The 22,748-nt window shown below is 44.3% G+C and overlaps 1 protein-coding gene across 1 annotated transcript in view; it reads left to right on the forward strand.

Annotated features, from left to right (window-relative positions):
* Positions 1–12,534, forward strand: part of LOC121543280 (copine-4) — a 39,574-nt gene extending 27,040 nt beyond the window's left edge. Inside the window, exons 9-14 of the mRNA XM_045219307.1 lie at positions 1,662–1,795; positions 2,134–2,188; positions 2,852–2,903; positions 10,184–10,317; positions 10,526–10,762; positions 11,669–12,534. Of these exons, the coding sequence (XP_045075242.1) occupies positions 1,662–1,795; positions 2,134–2,188; positions 2,852–2,903; positions 10,184–10,317; positions 10,526–10,762; positions 11,669–11,788 (732 nt within the window). The 3' untranslated portion in view covers positions 11,789–12,534. The remainder of the gene's footprint in view (positions 1–1,661; positions 1,796–2,133; positions 2,189–2,851; positions 2,904–10,183; positions 10,318–10,525; positions 10,763–11,668) is intronic.
* The last annotated feature ends 10,214 nt before the right edge of the window (positions 12,535–22,748 follow it).

The raw sequence follows: 22,748 nt of genomic DNA on the forward strand, positions 1-22,748 counted from the left end.
GCAAAGAAACCACTACTAAAGAACACCAATAAGAAGAAGAGACTTGCTTGGGCCAAGAAACACGAGCAATGGACATTAGACCGGTGGAAATCTGTCCTTTGGTCCAACCGCCGTGTCTTTGTGAGAAGTGGTGTTGGTGAACGGTTTATCTCCACATGTGTATTTCCCACCGTGAAGCATGGAGGAGGAGGTGTTATGGTGTGGGGGTGCTTTGCTGGTGACACTGTCTGTGATTTATTTAGAATTCAAATCACACTTAACCAGCATGGCTACCACAGCATTCTGCAGAGATACGCCATCCCATCTGTTTGCGCTTAGTGGGACTATCATTTGTTTTTCAACAGGACAATGACCCAAAACACACCTCCAGGCTGTGTAAGGGCTATTTGACCAAGGAGAGTGATGGAGTGCTGCATCAGATGACCTGGCCTCCACAGTCACCGACCTCAACCCAATTGAGATGGTTTGGGATGAGTTGGACCACAGAGTGAAGGAAAAGCAGCCAACAAGTGCTCAGCATATGTGGGAACTCCTTCAAGACTGTTGGACAAGCATTCCTCATGAAGCTGGTTGAGATAATGCCAAGAGTGTGCAAAGCTGTCATCAAGGCAAAGGGTGGCTACTTTGATGTTTGGTTACTACATTATTCCATATGTGTTATTTCATAGTTTTGACGTCTTCACTATTATTCTAAAATAGTAAAAATAAAGAAAAACCCTTGAATGAGTAGGTGTGTCCAAACTTTCGACTGGTGCTGTATATGTGACAGACTGGGTTTTAACCAGGGTCATCTGTGTGCCACAAGACTGAGTTAGCCTGCTGAGCTTAAGCCTAGGCATTAGTTTAGGGAGATAATGCAAATAATCCTCTTTTGTTCTGATAGTTAGAATGGTTAATTTTCACCACCTGGGAAGCAAACCTCTGCCATTAGCTTCAGCTTTTCAAGAGTCACTTTCTCCAAGCTGTGAACATGTTGGTTATAATTATCTGTTGTTTTGCTGGCTAAGGGATGCCCTCTGCCCCCCGCCTGTAAATAGTGTTTGTGCGAAACAACGTCTCAAGGGAGATCTTATTGAGGTACGCTTAATTGATCAGGAAATGTTTGCTCTTATGACCAACTAACTTTTCCTTTTATTCCTGCCACGTAAAAGGCGACCGTGGTTGATGTTGACATTTTAAATGGGCTCCATACTTCTTTCAGATCCCTTGGCGAGAGTGTTAGGCTCTCTCTCTGTGCCAGGCTAAACAACAGATGAGAAACATTCTGCCTCTAACCGTTTCTAACGAGGAGCAATTTATCCATGGATAACAGACGTGAGAGAGAATCAAAAAGATTACTGATTTTAAATTAGAAAAATAAAGCGATAACAAGAGAAAGAGAGAGAAAGAGAGAGAGGGGGGTGGTTGGGGAAACAAGCCCAACAGAGTAGATGAGGATGGCAGAGCAGACAGAGTGGGATGGTGTATGTGTCAGAGTGAGGGAGAGGTGGGGATGGTGTATGTGTCAGAGTGAGGGGAAGGTGGGGATGATGTATGTGTCAGAGTGAGGGAGAGGTGGGGATGATGTATGTGTCAGAGTGAGGGAAAGGTGTAAAGGGAAGGTGCATACATTTGAGGTAATTGGAGTCAAACTCCCCTTTGATTGCCACTTGTCTTCCCAGGTAGCTATTGATTTCACCGCCTCAAACGGGGATCCTCACAACAGCTGCTCGCTACACTACATCCACCCCTACCAGCCTAACGAGTACCTCAAAGCCCTGGTCGCGGTAGGGGAGATCTGCCAAGATTACGACAGGTGAGGCCAATCACATTCAAGCACTCGTTAACAGGTATTATGTAAAATGTTGTGCAATGACTGTTGCTCGTGACTTCAATGTTGATCCCTCCTCTCCTGAAAAAATCGAATCACTTTTGAAAGTTTGTATGTGAAAGTTTACTCTAGTTCTCCAGTGACTCAGAGGTTATGTAAATGAGAAGTCATTTAGAGCCCATTGTAGTCCTGGGTCGCCAGCGGAATGAACTTGTTTATGGGTATTTGTTTCAGATAATGATCACCGGCTCAGAATCAAGTGTGTCATCGCTCAAATTCTAATCACTCTTTTGTTTTCTGTCCCTGCATGCATTTCAATCCAGTGACAAAATGTTCCCAGCGTTTGGCTTTGGCGCTCGGATCCCGCCCGACTTCAAGGTAATTTCCAACCGTATTTTTCACAGAGTTGGGCTATGGCTCAGCTTCAGCAGGTTGTCAGTAATCACTCCTGTGGCGAGATGAGACGAGGTGAGACTCTGGCTCTGCTCTCCTGCTTCTGTGGTGATTACGGAAGCCACCCGCTGGCCCTCGCTTACCCTCGACTGGCCCCCGCTCTGCTCTGTCCTGTCACACAGAATGGGCCCGTCCAGCCCAGCGCTCTTTACTGCTGGATTGACTTTCTGAGTCACTAAACTGAACCCAGCAGGAAATAATTGACATTCTGCCTGGGTGACTGATGCTACCACTGGCTGACACATTATACTGTCTCTGGTCCAGCCTGGGGGGTCAGCCTAACCCAGCGAGCTGTGTGTGGGGTGGTGGGGGGGTAGCATGGCTTGCAATTATGCTAATAATCCAACCCACAAAAATGCATCCATGGAATTTTGATTTTTAAAATGTGATTGTTTGATTGATTACTTCTGGCCAACTGTGTGTATGTGTGTGTGTCTGTGTGTGTGTGTGTGTGTGTGTGTGTGTGTGTGTGTGTCTGTGTGTGTGTCTGCGTCTGTGTCTGTGTGTGTGTGTGTGTGTGTGTGTGTGTGCTCCTTTGTCTCACTGTTCCATGGTGATCAAAATATCATATTTTTCATCTTCCTCCAGGTTTCCCACGATTTTGCAGTGAATTTTAATGAGGAAAACCCAGAATGTGCAGGTAGGTGCTTCGCCTCAAACAGATTAGAGGTTCACCCTGCCTTTGAAATCACAGACTGTCAAAATGCTTTATTTCAAATGCTCATCACTAGCTCTGGGGTGGGTGGTTACAGTAAATTGGCAAAATTGGGGTCAATTTCCCCTTGCACTGAATGGCTATTAAATATTGAAAGCACATATATACCTTTAATAACACATTAACCAGATAATAAAACCGCATTTACCACACACTCTCTTCATTCCGGCCCCAAACACTTTGTAGGGATGCATCACTAAAAAAGTTGTAACAGTGAGTTAAATGGCTTAAGGAAAAGGTTGAACAGCCAAAGATGACCTGCATAAAGTCCCACAGACAGGCCTGGGTGAACAACCAAAGGTGACTTGCATAAAGTCCCACAGACAGGCCTGGGTGAACAGCCAAAGGTGACTTGCATAAAGTCCCACAAACAGACCTGGGTGAAGCTGCTGCCATCACACCACAGGGGATCAACACATGTAAATCAACCTGGTGGCAGCCAGCCTTCCTTTCCCGACATTAGTGTTAACTGTTACTGTAAAATACCCTGACTGCCCCACAGGGACATCATGTCTGGAGGAGAGGCCAGGTCTGTGCTGTAGTCAGCTAATGAGCCCCGAGGGGGAAATCTACCGCACAGACACTGGGGTGTGTAACGGTTAGAGAGGCAAGCCAGCAACCGGAGGGTTGACAGTTCGGATCTTGAAAATCGGGAGGGTTGCTGGCAATGTTCCCTCATTTTCTTCAACACTGAGCAAATGTCAGGTCTGCTGAGCGCAAACTTGAACGTTGTGAAAATTCTGTGCAACTTTCGGCGTACTTTTCCTGTGAACACTGAGGCTGTACCCGCTTTAATTTACTGTTTTAACAGTGTCCAAGTAGGCTACTGTGGCTATTTGATCATAATGTAGGCCTACCATAGTGGCCTACCATCAAAAACAATGGAGAAAATGCATCACATAACATTTTAACATGGAAATAGTGGGTCTATCGTTCAGCCGACAGTAGCAGGTAGTTTAGTGGTTAAGAGCGTTGTGCCAGTAACCGAAAGGTTGCTGGTTCTAAGCCCCGAGCCGACTAGGTGAAAAATCTGTCGATGTGCCCTTGAGGAAAGCACTTTACCCTAATTGCTCCTGTAAGGTGCTCTGGATAAGAGCGTCTGCTAAATGACAAAAAAAAAAAAGATTGATGTCGGCCTACATTCCTTAAGATTTTTGAAAGAAACATGCAGGGCTTGACATTAACCTGTTTATCCACTTGTCCTTCAGACAAGGAGGTGACTGAAAATGTTGTTTGATGGAAGAAACCACTTTACAAAATAAAATGCATTATTATTCCTAAACCAATATTACAGAGAATCAGACAAATTATGCTACCCTCTGTCTATTGGCTACTTAGCTTATTCAAGCCTGTCTCAAAACACAACACTGCCCCTTTAAGACATAAAGCTCTTTACCTGACAGGCTTTTCAAAGATGGCTAGAAATGTTCACATTTTGTGCTCTTGTAGGAGGCAATCACTCACACATTTATGACTACAAATTAGCTATAACTGGGCTAATAACTCACTAACTAGAAAAGAGTATGAACAAATGTGCACACGTAGCTACATGCAGCTAGGGCTGTGGCGGTCATGACATTTTGTCAGCCAGTGATGGTCAAGCAAATAACTGCTGGTCTCACAGTAATTGACCATTAATGAACATAAACACGTTTAGCATCTCCTGGCTTCCACGCCTAGCCTACAAGTCACTGATGCAGACCTTTGGAACATCTACTTTTAAAAAAGTATAATAAATCCATGTAATATAGCCTATACCATCACAATAAATCCATTATTTATTTTAGACAGGTCTGAAGAAACATGATATGAAGAAAATGTAATCTATTTCAGAAGAACATAATACCATACTCTGAGTTGTCCTTATGTTAGGCCCTGATCTGGCTATGCCATATGGCTGTGGGCTACACTAGGTCATTTAGCAGACAAGATTTGCTTAGAATTCCATGGCATTATTTTATATTGTTTTATAGTATGAAGAATACAATTGAACATAGCTGAATAAAATAGAAAGGATATTTCCCCCAAACGATTTGAGAGAGTGTGCACATGCCGCTATTCTGTGTTGAGCGGTTAACAAAGAAACAGGGACTCCTATATGCTTAATTTAGAGTTATTTATGTAACTTTAGTTGTGATACAAACGTTGGGCTATATGTTTAGATTTTTAATACATTCTAAGGCGGCATGATGAGACTAATGATGATTTGAAAAAAGTTGCATGAAAGGCATGAGCTCTGCTTTTTTGCGCAGGCTGTACACACTTCACACCCTGGAGAGAAATAATGTTTTCTGAATGTTTAGTACATAACTCCCTGGAGAGAAATAATTTTCTAAAGCTGCTAGCTAGACAGAATGTCACGATCGTTGACTGAAGACACGGACCAAGGCGCAGCGTGATAAGCGTACATACTTTTATTTAACGTACTTAACGACAAAAACAACAAACAAACGATACGTGAAGTCCTGAGGTTATAACACAACAAACCTTTACGGATCAAGATCCCACCAAGACTAGTGCAAAACAGGCTGCCTAAGTATGGTCCCCAATCAGAGACAACGAGCTACAGCTGCCTCTGATTGGGAACCACCCTGGCCAACATAGATCAAACGATCTAGAACAAAAACATAGAAAAACTAAACATAGCAAATCCACACCCTGGCTCAACATTTAAGAGTCCCCAGAGCCAGGGCGTGACACAGAAAGTTTTTATAACATAAACAAAATGCAATGCTGCATCGAATAGGTTGAACAGGTGGTGTAAACATATCATTTGTGTATCTTTATGAGGTTGTGAGAGAGATTTAGACAGAAAAGTAATGAGACAGTGAGGCGCGCAGGGAGAGACAGAACACAAATGTGAATATGAAAGTCTGTCTGCATTGAGACATACTCTGATTTGAGGTAATATAAATGACAATGTTTCTCACTCAAACTCTGGAGAGATCCTTGTCCCTGTAATCAAATTACATTCACAGCACAAACACCAATTGGGTGAACTTTGAACATAAACTTTTATGAGAAACTGCATGTTTTTTTTATTAACATCTAATAAACTTTGCTTTGTATAGGTATCATTAGAGGTATCATTATCAAGTGAATATGATTATACTTGCAAAGTGAGGCTTCATTCTCATAGAATGAGTTAAATATGTTACAAAGTTTCCAAGTTTAATTCAGTTGATCTCATGTGATCTATCCAGCTCACCTGCACACAGCCCTAACACTTTTTCACACACTATATAAGAACAGACTATAAGAATAGCTTTTATTTTCTTCAGCTTTTCAGCTCATCCTCCACTTTCTACCTTGTATTCGTGTCACTCTATTAGCTTGCTTGTTTTGAGTGGCGGGCGCCCTGGATGGGTGGAGAGCAGCCAGACAGGTTCTGATCCTGTCCAGAGCTTCTTGCCAGGAAAGCAGCCAAGAATAGATCAGTCTCAGTGCTCCTCTGTCCGGCAAGCTTCCAGCCCTCCTCCCAAGGCAGAGGGCATAGCTTGCACAGTTTTTCATGCAGGAAAACTGACTGTCGTTCAGATGCTGTTAGATGCGGACACACACCAATGCACACACACACACGCTCAGTCAACACTGTCTTCCTTTGTGCCTGTACCTACCATTGATATTGATATCTGTTTGAGGGTGAAAGTTTGCATTATTGTGGGTAGAGGGAGTGGCAAGCTGACACTTGCTTTTAAATAGTGTGTGTACATGCCGGTGTTTGTGCCTGTATAAGATACACTATATATACAAAAGTATGTGGACACCCCTTCAAATGAGATGATTTGGCTATTTCAGCCACTCCCGTTGCTGACAGGTGTATAAAATCAAGCAAACAGCCATGCAATTGGCAGTATAATTTCCTTACTGATGAGCTCAGTGACTTTCAACGGGGCACCGTCATAGGATGCCACCTTTCCAACAAGTCAATTCGTCAAATTTCTGCCCTGCTAGAGCTGCCCCGGTCAACTGTAAGTGCTGTTATTGTGAAGTGGAAACTTGTAGGAGCAACAATGGCTCAGCCACGAAGTGGTAGGCCACACAAGCTCACAGAACGGGAAGCGTGTAGCGCGTAAAAATCGTCTGTCCTCGGTTGCAACACTCACTCCCGAGTTCCAAACTGCCTCTGGAAGCAACGTCAGCACAAGAACTGTTAGTTGGGAGCTTCATGAAATGGGTTTCCATGGCCAAGCAGCCCCACACAAGCATAAGATCACCATGTGCAATGCCAAATGTAAAGTTTGGTGGAGGAAGAATAATAGTTGGGGCTGTTTTTCATGGTTCGGGTAGGCCCCCTAGTTCCAGTGAAGGGAAATCTTAACGTTACAGCATACAATGACATTCTAAACGATTCTGTCCTTCCAACTTTGTGGCAACAGTTTGGGGAAGGCCATTTCCTGTTTCAGCATGACAATGCCCCCCTGCACAAATCGAGGTCCATACAGAAATGGTTTGTCGAGATCGGTGTGGAAGAAATTGACTGGCCTGCACATAGCCCTGACCTCAACCCCATCGAACACCTTTGGGATGAATTGGAACGCCGACTGTGAGCCAGGCCTAATCGCCCAACATCACTAATGCTCTTGTGGCTGAATGGAAGCAAGTCCCCGCAGCAATGTTCCAACATCTAGTGGAAAGCCTTCCCAGAAGAGTGGAGGCTGTTATAGCAGCAAAGAGGGGACCAAGTCCATATTAATGCCCATGATTTTGGAATGAGATGTTCGACGATCAGGTGTCCTCATACCTTTGGTCATGTAGTGTATGTGTGTGAGAATGTCTTCCAGCTCGAAGGCTCTCCAGTCCTCCAGTCACCGTTTTGATGGCTGAGGCTGCAGGATAGTGGTCAGTAATCAGACCTAACCTCCACATGGCTGCAGTATAGTGGTCAGTAATCAGACCTCCACATGCCTGCGGTATAGTGGTCAGTAATCAGACCTCCAGATGTCTGCGGTATAGTGGTCAGTAATCAGATCTCCAGATGTCTGCGGTATAGTGGTCAGTAATCAGACCTCCAGATGTCTGCAGTATAGTGGTCAGTAATCAGACCTCCAGATGTCTGCGGTATAGTGGTCAGTAATCAGACCTCCAGATGTCTGCGGTATAGTGGTCAGTAATCAGATCTCCAGATGTTTGCGGTATAGTGGTCAGTAATCAGACCTCCAGATGTCTGCAGTATAGTGGTCAGTAATCAGACCTCCAGATGTCTGCGGTATAGTGGTCAGTAATCAGACCTCCAGATGTCTGCGGTATAGTGGTCAGTAATCAGACCTCCAGATGTCTACGGTATAGTGGTCAGTAATCAGATCTCCAGATGTCTGCGGTATAGTGGTCAGTAATCAGACCTCTAGATGTCTGCGGTATAGTGGTCAGTAATCAGACCTCTAGATGTCTGCACCCCTCCACACACTCACACCCTCGTCCCCTAAGGAGAGCCTGTCACTGATAATGAAGTCTCTCTCTGTGTGTGGACCCACTCCAATTCAATTCGCATACCCACTCCAATTCAATTCGCATACCACCTCAACAGATCCACAGATAACGCAATCTCTATTGCACTCCACACTGTCTTCTCCCATGTGAGAATGCTGTTCATCGACTACAACTCAGCGTTCAACACCATAGTGCCCTCCAAGCTCATCACTAAGCTCAGGACCCTTGGACTGAACACCACCCTCTGCAACTGGATCCTGGACTTGCTGACGGGCCGACCCCAGGTGGTGAGGGTAGGCAACAACACATCCGCCCCGCTAACCCTCAACAAGGACCCCTTCAGGAGTGTGTGCTTAGTCACCTCCTGTACTCCCTGTTCAGCCACGACTGCGTGGCCGCGCACGACTCCAACACAATCATTAAGTTTGCTGATGACACGTCTGTGACAGGCCTGATCACCGACGACGATGAGACAGCCTATAGGGAGGAGGTCAGTGACCTGGCAGTGTGGTGCCAGGACAACAACCTCTCCCTCAATGTCAGCAAGACAAAGGAGCTCATCGTGGACTACAGGAAACGGAGGGCCGAGCACACCCCCATCCACATCGACAAGGCTGTAGTGGAGCGGGTCAAGAACTTCAAGCTCCTCGGTGTCCACCTCACTAAAGAATTAGCATGGCTCAGACACACCAACACAGTCATGAAGAAGACTGAAAAGATTCTCAAAGTTCTACAGCTGCACCATTGAGAGCATCTTGACTGGCTGCATCACCGCTTGGTATGGCAACTGCTTGGTATCCGACCGCAAGGCGCTACAGAGGGTAGTGCGTACGGCACAGTACATCACTGGGGCTGAGCTCCCTGCTATCCAGGACCTCTATTCCAGGTGGTGTCTGAGGAAGGCCCTAAACATTGGCAGACTCCAGCCACCCAAGTCATAAACTGTTCTCTCTGCTTCCGCACAGGAAGCAGTACCGAAGTCTGGAACTAATAGGACCCGGCACACAGCTTCTACCCCCAAGCCATAAGACTGCTGAAAAGTTAACCAAATAGCTACCTGGACTATCTGCATTGACCCTTTTTTCACTAACTCTTTTGACTCATTACATACGCTGCTGCTACTGTTTATTATCTATCCTGTTGCCTAGTGACTTTACCCCTACCTATATGTACATATCTACCTCAATTACCTCGTACCCCTGCACATCGACTCTGTACTGGTACCCCGTGTATATAGCCAAGTTATCATTACTCATTGTGTATTCATTCCTCGTGGTATTATCTTTCTATAATTTCACTGTTAGTCTACACTAGTTGTTTACGAAGCATGTGGTGTTTGTGTGTGTGCGCGTGTGTGCGCGTGTGCACGCACACTGAGGTCATGATGGAGGGGGTTTTTAATTAAGTGAAATTCTCCAAAGATGTGTGTGTGACCTCAAATGCCCACTCAATCAGTAAATGGCATTACTTCAGCTGCTCGGCCTGATGGGAGGCCACTGCTGAGATCCCTGTAGTGGTGAAAAGAGATAAATAGAAGTCAATGCAGCTGTGAAGTTGACTAACTATTCACAGAGTGGCTGCTTCCCTCAAAGTGAAAAATATCATGGAATATCATGGGGCTCAATTACTCCACAAAGATACCTTCACACCTGTGTGCATTGGTGTTGGTCGTTGTGTTCCCCAAATACCCAGAGTTCTCCAGAAGTATATGACTATGTGAGTGTTACTGTGTGTGTTATTCTGTGTTTTCCCAACATATGTCTATGGGTGTGTAGGTATCCAAGGTGTGGTGGAGGCCTATCAAACCTGCCTTCCTAAGCTTCAGCTCTACGGCCCCACCAACATCGCCCCCATCATCCAGAAAGTAGCCAGCTCCGCTTCACAAGAAATGCACACCAAGGAGGCCATGGTAAGCTAGCTGTCAGTCGTCCTCTTCTCCTTGGAACCAATCAATTGGGAGCATAGCTTGAACCTTCGCTTAAATCATGTATTAATGTCAATGGGAGACTTGCGCAGCGTTTTCGAGTTATGCTCAACATGTATTTCCAACAAACCCCACAGGCATTAATCTCTCACGTTGCTCCCCAGTCATTGACTTCCTTCCTTTATCTCTGCAGCAATACTTCATTCTGCTTATCCTAACGGACGGAGTGATCACAGATATGGCGGACACCCGCGAGGCCATCGTCCAAGCCTCCCACTTGCCCATGTCCATCATCATCGTGGGCGTGGGAAGTGCTGACTTCAGTGACATGCGGATGCTGGATGGAGATGACGGGATCCTTCGCTCGCCCAAGGGGGAGCCCTGCCTACGAGACATCGTCCAGTTCGTCCCCTTCCGCAACTTCAAACATGTGAGTCTTTACCGGAACTGGGAGGGTTACCTGAGGAACTGGGAGGTTACCTGAGGAACTGGGAGGGTTACCTGAGGAACTGAGAGGGTTACCTGAGGAACTGGGAGGGTTACCTGAGGAACTGGGAGGGTTACCTGAGGAACTGGGAGGGTTACCGGAGGAACTGGGAGGGTTACCGGAGGAACTGGGAGGGTTACCTGAGGAACTGAGAGGGTTACCTGAGGAACTGGGAGGGTTACCGGAGGAACTGGGAGGGTTACCTAAGGAACTGGGAAGGTTACCTGAGGAACTGAGAGGGTTACCTGAGGAACTGGGAGGTTACCGGAGAAACTGGGAGGGTTACCGGAGGAACTGGGAGGGTTACCTGAGGAACTGGGAGGGTTACCTGAGGAACTGGGAGGGTTACCTGAGGAACTGGGAGGGTTACCTGAGGAACTGGGAGGGTTACCGGAGGAACTGGGAGGTTACCTGAGGAACGGAGGGTTACCTGAGGAACTGAGAGGGTTACCTGAGGAACTGGGAGGGTTACCTGAGGAACTGAGAGGGTTACCTGAGGAACTGGGAGGGTTACCTGAGGAACGGAGGGTTACCTGAGGAACTGAGAGGGTTACCGGAGGAACTGGGAGGGTTACCTGAGGAACTGGGAGGGTTACCTGAGGAACTGGGAGGGTTACCTGAGGAACTGAGAGGGTTACCTAAGGAACTGGGAGGGTTACCTGAGGAACTGGGAGGTTACCTGAGGAACTGGGAGGGTTACCTAAGGAACTGGGAGGGTTACCTGAGGAACTGAGAGGGTTACCTGAGGAACTGGGAGGGTTACCTGAGGAACTGGGAGGTTACCTGAGGAACTGGGAGGGTTATCTGAGTGTTACAGGAAGTGACAGGTTTCTCTCTGTCCCACTCCAGGGCTCACCTGCAGAGCTGGCGAAGACTGTCCTAGCAGAAGTGCCCAACCAGGTTGTTGACTACTACAACAACAAGGGTATCAAACCCAAATTGGAGTCTTCCAGGACGTTTGCCCCCTGAGTGGAGGGGCCCAACACCCTCGTTACAACAGACAGCATGTTACGCTGACTAACTGAAAAGTTTACTGTTTTGCTCTATTCGTTTGTTTGTTCTTTTCGTTGTGCATGCGTGGCCTCCGAGGCGTGCATCTGTAAAGCAACTGTATAATTCAAAGCATTTGTATGGAGGGGGACACACACAAACGCAAAAACGAACAACCAAACTGACATCCCTACAGATGAGCGTTCAACTATCGATGACGGAATGTATAGAACACCCCCGTTCGTTTTTTTTTATACGAGTTTGTTGAGATTTTGCTAAATTTCTTAATATTCATACATTGTAAAACATTTTGGACCACAGTGAATGAAGTAGCTACAGTACCTGCGTTAGAAACGTCTGCGTCCTCAGAAGTCCATATTGCAGATAAGGCGGATGCATGAACTGCTGTTTTGCATGCTGGTAATAAAGCAGACACTGTTTTCTCATGGTTCATGTTGTTTTCTTAGTGAACAATAGAGTTGACAGTATTGTGGGGATAAAGGAGATTCTACTATGAAGCATGTTGACATGGAAGCAAAACTGTGTGAGTAGACTTTAAAGCACAACTTGAGTATTCACTAGAGTATATTTTTTGCCGTTGTTATGTTACAATGCAGTATTCTGTGAAATTATGAATTACTTATAATAATAAAAGCTTTATCAATATGCTTGTGACTTGTACTATGTAAAATAAAAAGCTATTGGGTTTCAAGTCAAAAACGTAATTGGAATTGTGGTCACAACCATTTCAATTAATTCAATGGAAAATCCATAGAAAGTGCAGAGAACTGAATAGGCTGAATTTCAATCTTTTGGTGTGCAAAGTAGTCAAAGGAATTGGGAATTGGGGTCACTTTCTTAGCAATTCCAATGTATTCTATTGATTTAAAAACCTCCATAAAAATAATGGGAATGTACTGATTGAAGTTGAACAGAACAAGTCTGTCCATGTGCAGCCATGTGAGAACGGGGCCAATTCCTCCTAGGATTGGGGAGAGTCACGACTCTCCCTTTGAGGTGTCAGGGGAGGAGGGAGGGAGATGGGGAGAAGAGAGAGGGAGGGAGATGGGGAGGAGGGAGAGGGAGGGAGATGGGGGAGGAGGGAGAGGGAGGGAGATGGGGAGGAGAGAGAGGGAGGGAGATGGGGAGGAGAGAGAGGGAGGGAGATGGGGAGGAGGGAGAGGAAGGGAGATGGGGAGGAGGGCGAGGGAGGGAGATGGGGAGGAGAGAGAGGGAGGGAGATGGGGAGAAGGGAGGGAGATGGGAGATGGGAGAAGAGAGGGAGATGGGGAGGACTGAGTGAGGGAGATGGGGAGAAGGGAGGGAGATGGGGAGAAGAGAAGGAGATGGGGAGGAGAGAGGGAAATGGTGAGAAGAGAAGGAGATGGGGAGGAGACAGGGAGGGATTGATAGCAATGGGAGGGATGGAGATTTCTGAGATGCATGATGAATACCATAGAAAGGGCAGGCCAGGGCCCTTTCATGTCCAGAGCAGCCGGCAGTCCAATAATTCTGTCCTAGTTCATAATGAACTGTCTGACGAGTTGGACAGGCAGCACCATGGAGACAGCCAGAAGGATCAGCCTCCAAAAACATCCAAACCATGTGACTAATAAAACACATCCCATTCAGTTGTGTGTAAGTGCCTTCAGTCTCAATAGTGACAGTGACATACATGCTGGAGTGATTATACCTTGAGGTGTGTGTGTACTGTGTTTGTGCCCTGAGCGTCTTGTATGAACCAGCCTCACCTGCTGCGTTCTGTGCAAGTCGACATCTGTTGATGGGTACATACTGTAAGAGCCACATTATGGGTAAGAGTTGCAGTGAGTCATCTGTTATGGAGGGCTACTTGACGCAATCAAATTAAATCAAATCAAATTTTATTGGCCACATGCGCCGAATACAACAGGTGCAGACATTACAGTGAAATGCTTACTTACAGCCCTTAACCAACAGTGCATTTATTTTTCATAAAAAAAGTAGAATAAAACAACAAAAAAGTCTTGAAAAAAAAAGAGCAGAAGTAAAATAAAATAACAGTAGGGAGGCTATATATACAGGGGGGTACCGGTGCAGAGTCAATGTGCGGGGGCACCGGCTAGTTGAGGTAGTTGAAGTAATATGTACATGTGGGTAGAGTTAAAGTGACTACGCATAAATAATTAACAGAGTAGCAGCAGCGTAAAAAGATGGGGTGGGGGGGCAGTGCAAAGCGGTATGTCTGACAGGCAGGGAATGGGCGTAAAAAGATGGTGGTGGGGAACCCAGCACCAAGCGGTATGTCTGACAGGCAGGGAATGGGCTCGTCAACACAACTCCCCATTAGGACTGGTGCTGAGGAAATATGGAACAACGCGGACTGTGAAGTGACACACACACACACACACACACACACTAGCACACGCACTCTACACACATGTACACTATGGTATAGTTGTATGTTGGTATTGTACATTTGGTGTTGTAGATCTGTAGTGGTGTAGTAATGTTATATGATGTAACAGTTTTTTGTTGTTGTTGTGTTTTTTAAACGTGCCTTAATGTGTTTGGAACCCAGGAAGAGTAGCTGCTGCCTTGGCAACTGTTAATGGGTATCCCTAATAAAATACAAATACAAATACTTCAATGACTCGCTCAATATTACTGAATACTCAAGGCATAAACAATAAATCATAATTACATTACATCAGATTAGACAATGGTGGGTAGTCTGATTTCAATCACTCCTTATAGTTCATCACATACTGTATGAGTCACATATGAGTCATGTAATGTAAATGTCATACCAATTTAGAATTGGCTTTGTCCATGCCTCGGCTGTTCTTGGAAAGTATTTCACTCTCTAATTGCTTAACTGCTAACATCTGACTATGCTATTTTAAGCAAATGTATCTAAAGGCTATAGGTTAAGGATTCTGACATTTTGGGTTGTATTGTATATCTTTGGGAAGTAAGAGAAGGACATTCAAATAGGTAACTCAAAATTCAAGTGATATTTTCCATTTTCTGCACGGTTGTATGCAATCGCTTAACCACTGTCTGAAATGAAAATGACTTGAGGTAGATGATGGTCCCATACAGTTTATACCGTGTGTGTGTGTGTGTGTCTGCACACATTTTAGATAGAGTTATAAATGGTTGAGGGTGCAATGTGTTGTCATGGGAAATGAAAGTTTGATTTCCTCCTGGATATAAATTATATCCCATCTAGATTCTAGAGAATAATAACACATTTCTGTCTTGAGAATAAATCATCTTTCCCATGATTTCCACTCAAAATATTTAAATATCCTCTAAATACTGTGTATCCAAAACCCCCAGTGCCAGCCAGCTCCTTGGTTGGTTGTGTCGCGGGTCACTGCCAAGGTAATTTTCCCACTGAAAAATCCATAGAGAACTCTCAGTGGCCAAGGGTTTATAATTAGCCCCATCATTGATCTGCCAGTGCCAGGAGACAGGAGAGCTTCAATCTGTAACGCTTAAATTACACAGTATTATTTAATATGGTAATCTAGTATTTACTAAGAAATTATGTGGAAACAAAAGGTATTGATACTTCAATTCAACACAGTTAGTAACTAGCTACCTAACAAATGGTGCATTCCTATTTAAATAGCAGGTAAAGAGCAGAATAAACCATGAACCTTCAATCATTAGCCTGGTTCCCCTGTCAGGGCTCTTATTGGGAGAAAGAGGACTGTTGTTGCCATGTGTTATTTGAGCCATAAGGCCAGAGGGGGTGTGGTATATGGCCAATATACCACGGCTATGGGCTGTTCTTATGTATGACGCAACGCGGAGTGCCTGGATACAGCCCTTAGCCGTGGTATATTGGCCGTATACCACAAACTCCTGAGGTGCCTTATTGCTATTATAAACTGGTTACCATCGTAGTTAGAAGAGTAAAAATAAATGTTTTTTCATACCCGTGGTATACGGTCTCATATACATTTTACATTACATTTTAATCATTTAGCAGACGCTCTTATCCAGAGTGCATACATTATTTATTAATTTTTTCATACCACAGCTTTCAGCCAATCAGGATTCAGGGCTCGAACCACCCAGTTTATAATGTACATTGGCTAAAACTGCATCCCAGCCGTGTGTATATGAGACGATATACCATTGGTATGACGCAAAAATACTTGTTTACTGTTCTATTTGAAGTATGACTACGCATACCACGGCAAATGACAAGCGAAAAGCAAAGCAATAAGGCATCTATTTAACACATCATATACCCTTGTTCTAGCCTACCATTCTGTTGGCAACAATGGGGATTTGTATAAACCTGCTGTCTGTTTTATTGTTCAGAGTGACTCATCTTCAGCTGACCAGGCAGTGGACCATGTTCATGTCCAGTGGGTGCAATTATGGTGGTAATATTGAGAGGAAACATTTTAATAGGAAGAAATGTGTCTCCAAGATAGCCCACAGCCTTCATTACTATCTCCGTTCTCCTCTAGTTTGCCACTAGCTGAATATATATTTTCTAGCTGGGAGCAATTTTTGCAATTTTGCCTCTAAATTGCCAATGTTCTAGATGTCTATCTGATTAAAAGTATATTGTTTGTTTGCCGCAAGTTATACCCGTTGATAGTTCAACTACATACAGTTGGAGTAGAATAAATATAAATGATTTACTGTTAAACAAACCTGCCATCTGTGTACATTGTGTGATTACTGAACATTAAATAAATGTGTTTGAATGCTACTAATGAGTAATTCAGCCAGGATGGCGAGCACAGAATCATACAATAAAAAAGCTGTGGCTTGATTCTGAAGGTCTTGATTCTGAAGGTCTTGATTCTGAATGTCTTGATTCTGAAGGTCTTGATTCTAAAGGTCTTGATTCTGAAGGTCTTGATTCTGAAGGTCTTGATTCTGAAGGTCTTGATTCTGAAGGTCAGACGCTACAGTAAGTAATCTTATTCAGTCTCCTAGTTGTCCTAACAGCTGTGCCAGAATACCCAACATTCCCACAAACACAGGTGGTTATTACCCCAGATAAAAACACCCATTTCCTGCTTTGTTGATTCCCTCTATTGTCTAAACCGGTGTCCAGAATGGCACTCTAGTCGTTGTACTCTGTCTAAACCTGCTATTTGGCACAGGAGGTTAATGACATGCATATTGACCAGAGAGGGAGGGGGATTGGGCTAATGACGGTCTTGTTCACAGAGGAAGAACAGTGAAAGGGCTTGATTAGCTTCAGAGAGGACATAGCGGAATTGAGCTGCTAGCTAACATAGACTGTTGACAGGGAGGGAGCTAGCCTTTGAAGAACGATGACTGTACAGACACAGCACAGTTGACGTCAACTGATGAAAAGTGACTTTAAACCCTCATGTCAAAGTGTTTAGCTAAGGTACCAGGCTGTCAGACATAATAACAGACTCACACAGACTCGCCAAGGGCTGCAATTTAGAGTACAGTAGCTGTTTGCTCCATGCAGCACGACAGCGTTACATCATTTGATATGGTAACTGTCATGACTAAACACAGGGCACCTGTTATGTTGTGCTAATGACAGTGTAACGCACAGGTGGCTGGTGGCACCTTAATTGGGGAGGACAGGCTCATAATAATGGCTGGAATGAAATAAATGGAATGGTATTGACACATCAAACACATGGTTTCCTGTTCCATTCACTTCATTCCAGTTATTAAAGTCAACTAGCGACAAGAGGCCTCTGCTTTGAGAACCAGCATTTAGAGTGGGCCTGTCTCTTGAGTGACTTCACTACAGCTGTCCTTCCCCCTGACTCACATCTCTCTTGTCTACTGCTTACTGTCTCATATTTAAGAGGGACAAAGTAGCCAAATCGTTAATGGGAGCCACTACTGTTCACTGAGGCCTAACAATGACCACAACATACCCTGCTCTCCATTTTAGCCGACTGCACCCACCATGACTCAGCAATAAAGATTAAATGGCTTCTTTCAAGTTTCAAGTTTTATTAGTCGTATGTACGGGATACGCATGGTATACATCATCCAAAGAAATGCTTCCTTGCAGGTTCCTTCTCGACAATGCAACAACAATAAGACATAATAAAATATAAGAATACGAACATAAATTAAATGGCTCAGTAGAACAGAATAAACATTTTATAGTAGCATAAGTATTATTCAAGAAGGCATAATTTATAGTCCAATATTTACACGTGTATTGGAGAAGGGGGGGATGGGGTTCAGTGTATAAACTGAGCAGTATAATAAGAGTCTGGTAGCAGCAGTTGTGATGTGTGTAGCATGAATGTAAATCTGTGTGTGTGTGTGTGTGTGTGTGTGTGTGTGTGTGTGTGTGTGTGTGTGTGTGTGTGTGTGTGTGTGTGTGTGTGTGTGTGTCTGTGTCTGTGTGGGTGTGTGTGTGCATGAGTGAGTGCATGTGTGCTAAGGGCTGGAGAATCAGAGCAGGTGGTCAGTCCAGTTCAAGTGTTCAGCAGTCTGATGGCTTGTTTGATTTGAAGTTTTGGCAAAAGTTTAGTACTCCGTAATCCATACAACGTAACTCTGCGTTGGATGTGGCATTTGACAAGGAAAGCTGTTAGTAGGAACTCCAGGAAGTAGTTTTCTTCGAGTTAGAGAGAACAGAGGCCATTGTGTTAAGTTGATCGGTGGGACATATAAAATACCTTCTGCCACTCTGGAGAGGTGGGCTGTGTGTGTGACTGGTGTTTTGGGGAGATTGTTAGAGGCAGGGTTCTACTAGGGGACTGAATCGGTTCTGTCTTTGTTGTAATCATCCCAGAGAGAGAGAGACATGAGTAGGTGTCTGCTGTCAGGTCCGGGTGAGGCTTCAGGGAAATGTCACCTTCCTCATCCTCTGTCCTCTCACACGCGCCGTACCACAGGTAGAATATCTTATTCAGCCCACTGTCACTGCTGATAGAAGCAAGGTGCTGTCGGAAAAGATTATGTAGGCCACCATTTTATTTAATTTGACCCATTCTATGTGGTATGTGTACTGTATTGGTTTTTTATGTAACTGATAGCTTTACTGGTATGTGTGACTTAAACGTGTGAAGTCATTCATGCGTCACTAACTCAACATCAACATCACTCTGAAATGCTGCAGCAGCCCCTGATGAATCACAAGTAAAAAACAGTCAACCTCATAGACACTAAGGCCTATATTCAATCAGATCAAGCATTAACCGGCGATAGCATACACCCGCATAGCGGACTGACAATTTTTGTCACAATTATTTTATTAATTTTTTAAAACTATTTTTCATGGGATGCTGCAGCACCCCTACTTCCTGTGGCTATGTATGCAGATGTTGGCTAAAGTGTGTCTGATTGAATAGAGCCCTAAATCCCCTTTAGAATAAGCTGAATAGTTGAGCATCAGGTAGCAGCAGTAGACATTTTTTAACAAACAATCAACTCAAATGCAGAAGAGATTATTTATGAAACGTGCGACTACACTCCTCAGTTTGTCCACATTTCAGATTTGCATGAGTAGCAAACGAGATTGAATGTACTGTGGCGCCGTGGAGAATTTAAATAAAGCTACCTGATTAAAACAAGGGAGCTAAATAACCCTTCCGTTTTCTCTTTTTATGAGGGTCAGACAGGCTGCTGATTTGTTTGGGCAACTTAAACATTTTCTGTTGGTTCACAGACTGTATTTAACACCAAGGAAACGTTTTACGATGAAATTGGCCCCAACTCCCAACTGTTCACTAAATCAGGTAGGCACATTCCTTCATATGATGTGGGAGTTCCCTGCAGTTAAACGCTTCCGGGGCAAAGTTACAAAATTCATTTTGAAATGCACGAATGTAATTATCCAAAGATTTGCATCTATTAAGTTACTTAACGATGATAGCTCCTTGAATCTCTCAATCAATCAGAGACGATTACTGCTGGCAGGCAGCACTGCCACAAAAAAAGATGTTGGCTCCTAGATGGCAATCACCTCACTCTCTCCCAATTCGCCAGTGGATACAGTTACTATTAGAAGTTATGACATTCGAATTATCGACAGCGAGAATCAATGGTGCTAGTCAAGGAACAATTGAGGCCTGGACAAGTATACTTGACTATGTAAAGAATAATCTCAGCTAAAGTCACATACAAATAAACAATCCATAAAGGCCAACAAATACATGCAAACAATATAAAGTATATATACACTTTATACACTGCCCAAAAATATAAATGCAACATGTAAAGTGGTCCCATGTTTCATGAGCTGAAATAAAAGATATTCACAAAAAACGTATTTCTCTAAAATGTTGTGCACAGATTTGTTTACATCCCTGTTAGTGAGCATTTCTCATTTGCCAAGATAATCCATCCACCTGACAGGTGTGGTATATCAAGAAGCTGACTAAACAGCAAGATCATTACACAGGTGCACCTTAGTGAAATTGATAAAGTACTGTACCTGTAACCCCCCGCCCCAACGAAAAAGAACAAGACAAATAAAAACTTGCTCAAAAAGAAAAAGTGGAAAAAAGTAAGGATGTTGCTTTCAAATCAAAGCAGTCCGTAGGTCAGGCTGGGAAATGCAAAAAACTCTCTAACTTCAATCAAGCTAAAGAGTATTAAGTAGCTCTCATCTTTTACAGAATGATGTTTTCTCTGGTGGCTGTAGCTTCCGGACAGACTATTGTTATGGCATGGTTGATTGAGTCCAGGCTGAGTGTGTCAGAAATGGAAACTCAGGAGCAGCCCTCTGGCTATGGTTTGCAGTTTTAGAACAGCCTGACACTTTTGTATCTGACATACTACTGGGCTAATGTTACATGAAGCAATTTCCAGGCAATTTTAGTTTCATACCATAGTCACAGGTGACATCCTCTGCCCAACTGTCATGTTATGTTAAGGGTTTTGATTGCCGTCATATGCCTTTTGAATCGTCATTTAATTATGTGTTATATACAAGATTTCACAGACGCTTTCATTGGCAATTTCTAATGACATGGGATGAATATTATAGAATATAAAAACCAGAAGTCGCTAAAGTCATGTGAATTTGAATAGTTTTACTGCCTCCTGGGCCTGAGTGTACCCCACTGGGTAACATCTTCCCGTTTGAATTGAGATGAATGAGTCCAATATTGTTTTGGTGGAAGACAGAGGGGCTAGCCCCATACCCAGGGGGGTATTACTGTGACACCTGCCTGAGGGGAAGGAACCACACCGTTGTGTTATCTGTTATCATGTTCCCTTTACCCCGTTACCACTATAACATTATCAAACAGCGAAAGGGGTTATTCCCAACATTGAGATATAATAACAAGGATAATATTTCTCTTTAAACAAGATATTATGTTCCTTTTCCTCTTAGCTAAGTATGTGTTGAGTTCTACACATTTCTCTTCTACCAGGGTTGGAATTACACCATTGACTCTCGGGAGTCAAGAAGAGTGTCTCTGTACTAACATTAATATTTATAAGGCGTATGTGTGGGGATGGCCCGCATTAATCATTCTAAAGCTTACGCTGATATGTTATGGGAGTGCTCGGCATACATCACTATCCCCATCACTCAACCTCTGACCTCTATTCCCGAGTTGTGTAATCAAGCGTTTGTAATTTCGGTGTAATTTTTGGTGCAGACGGAGGATGCATAGTAACCTACATAGACCACAGCTCAGAGACACTCAACATTTCACTCTTGGGAATGTTTCGTTAGAATTGCACACACAGACAAGCAGCACCACATTATTCCCTGCATGCATCTCTCTTGCACCGCTGAATCGTCCACCCCCCTCCTCCTCGTTATCAGTTCCCCCTCACATCCGCCATGCTTCCTCCACATGATCTGATTGTTATACTTAACAACCGTGCTGCTACGCTAATTCAATTAGGCTTTTTTTCAAGGCTCCCTCTCATTGTGCCTACTGTTTAGAGGGGTGACAGGGTACTTGTGTTTTCTCCCATAATGCCTCTTTCATGAGGCCAATTCCATGATGCCAGAGGACCAATTATGGATGAACTTTGGAGTTGCTTGCTTTTTTGTTTTTTTGAGACCCATGGAAACAGGTGTGTGTGTGTGTGCGTGTGTGTGTGCGTGTGTGTGTGTGTGTGTGTGTGTGAGTGTGTGTGTGTGTGTGTGTGTGTGTGTGTGTGTGAGTGTGAGTGTGAGTGTGCATGTGTGTGTGAGAGAGAATATACATAACTTTCAGTTAAGAAAATAAATGACCTGCATTTCTGCCATAAAACTTTCTCCATGCCCAGATCCCTTCCTAATCCTACAAACCGCTGGTTGCTATACAGAGAGTGTTTTTAGGCACTCCCCAATTATCTGTGACTGTAATCTATCCATACACAAACACCCACACCAACCCATCACCCCCACCACAACCCATCACACCGACCACAACCCATCACCCCCACCCCTAGCACAACCCATCACCCCCACCACAACCCATCACACTGAACACAACCCATCACCCCCACCCCCAGCACAACCCATCACCCCCACCACAACCCATCACACCGACCACAACCCATCACCCCCACCCCTAGCACAACCCATCACCCCCACCACAACCCATCACACCGAACACAACCCATCACCCCCACCCCCAGCACAACCCATCACCCCCACACAACCCATCACACCCACACCAACCCCCAGCACAACCCATCACCCCCACCACAACCTATCATCCACTGGCTAACCACCTGACTCCATCAACAGCCATCCTGGAGTTAGGCTAGCGTAAAATAGTTGATTATTTTAAATATAAAAATAGCTTAAAAAGTAGCACTGTAAACTTTGTCTAGTTCATACCAATGCTGAGTGAGTCAATGTTTTCATGTCACTACGTTGCGGCCAATCAGAATCACTCAGCAGGGAGCGCCACAGTCATTGGTCTCTCACAGTCAGTTATTAACAGGGGTGGAATGGCTAATCATGACTAATCATGCCTATGTCCTCCCTCGTCAGTGGAGATTTCAGCTACACACA

The sequence above is a fragment of the Coregonus clupeaformis genome, unplaced genomic scaffold, assembly GCF_020615455.1.
Source record: "Coregonus clupeaformis isolate EN_2021a unplaced genomic scaffold, ASM2061545v1 scaf2242, whole genome shotgun sequence".
Lineage (NCBI taxonomy): Eukaryota > Metazoa > Chordata > Actinopteri > Salmoniformes > Salmonidae > Coregonus > Coregonus clupeaformis.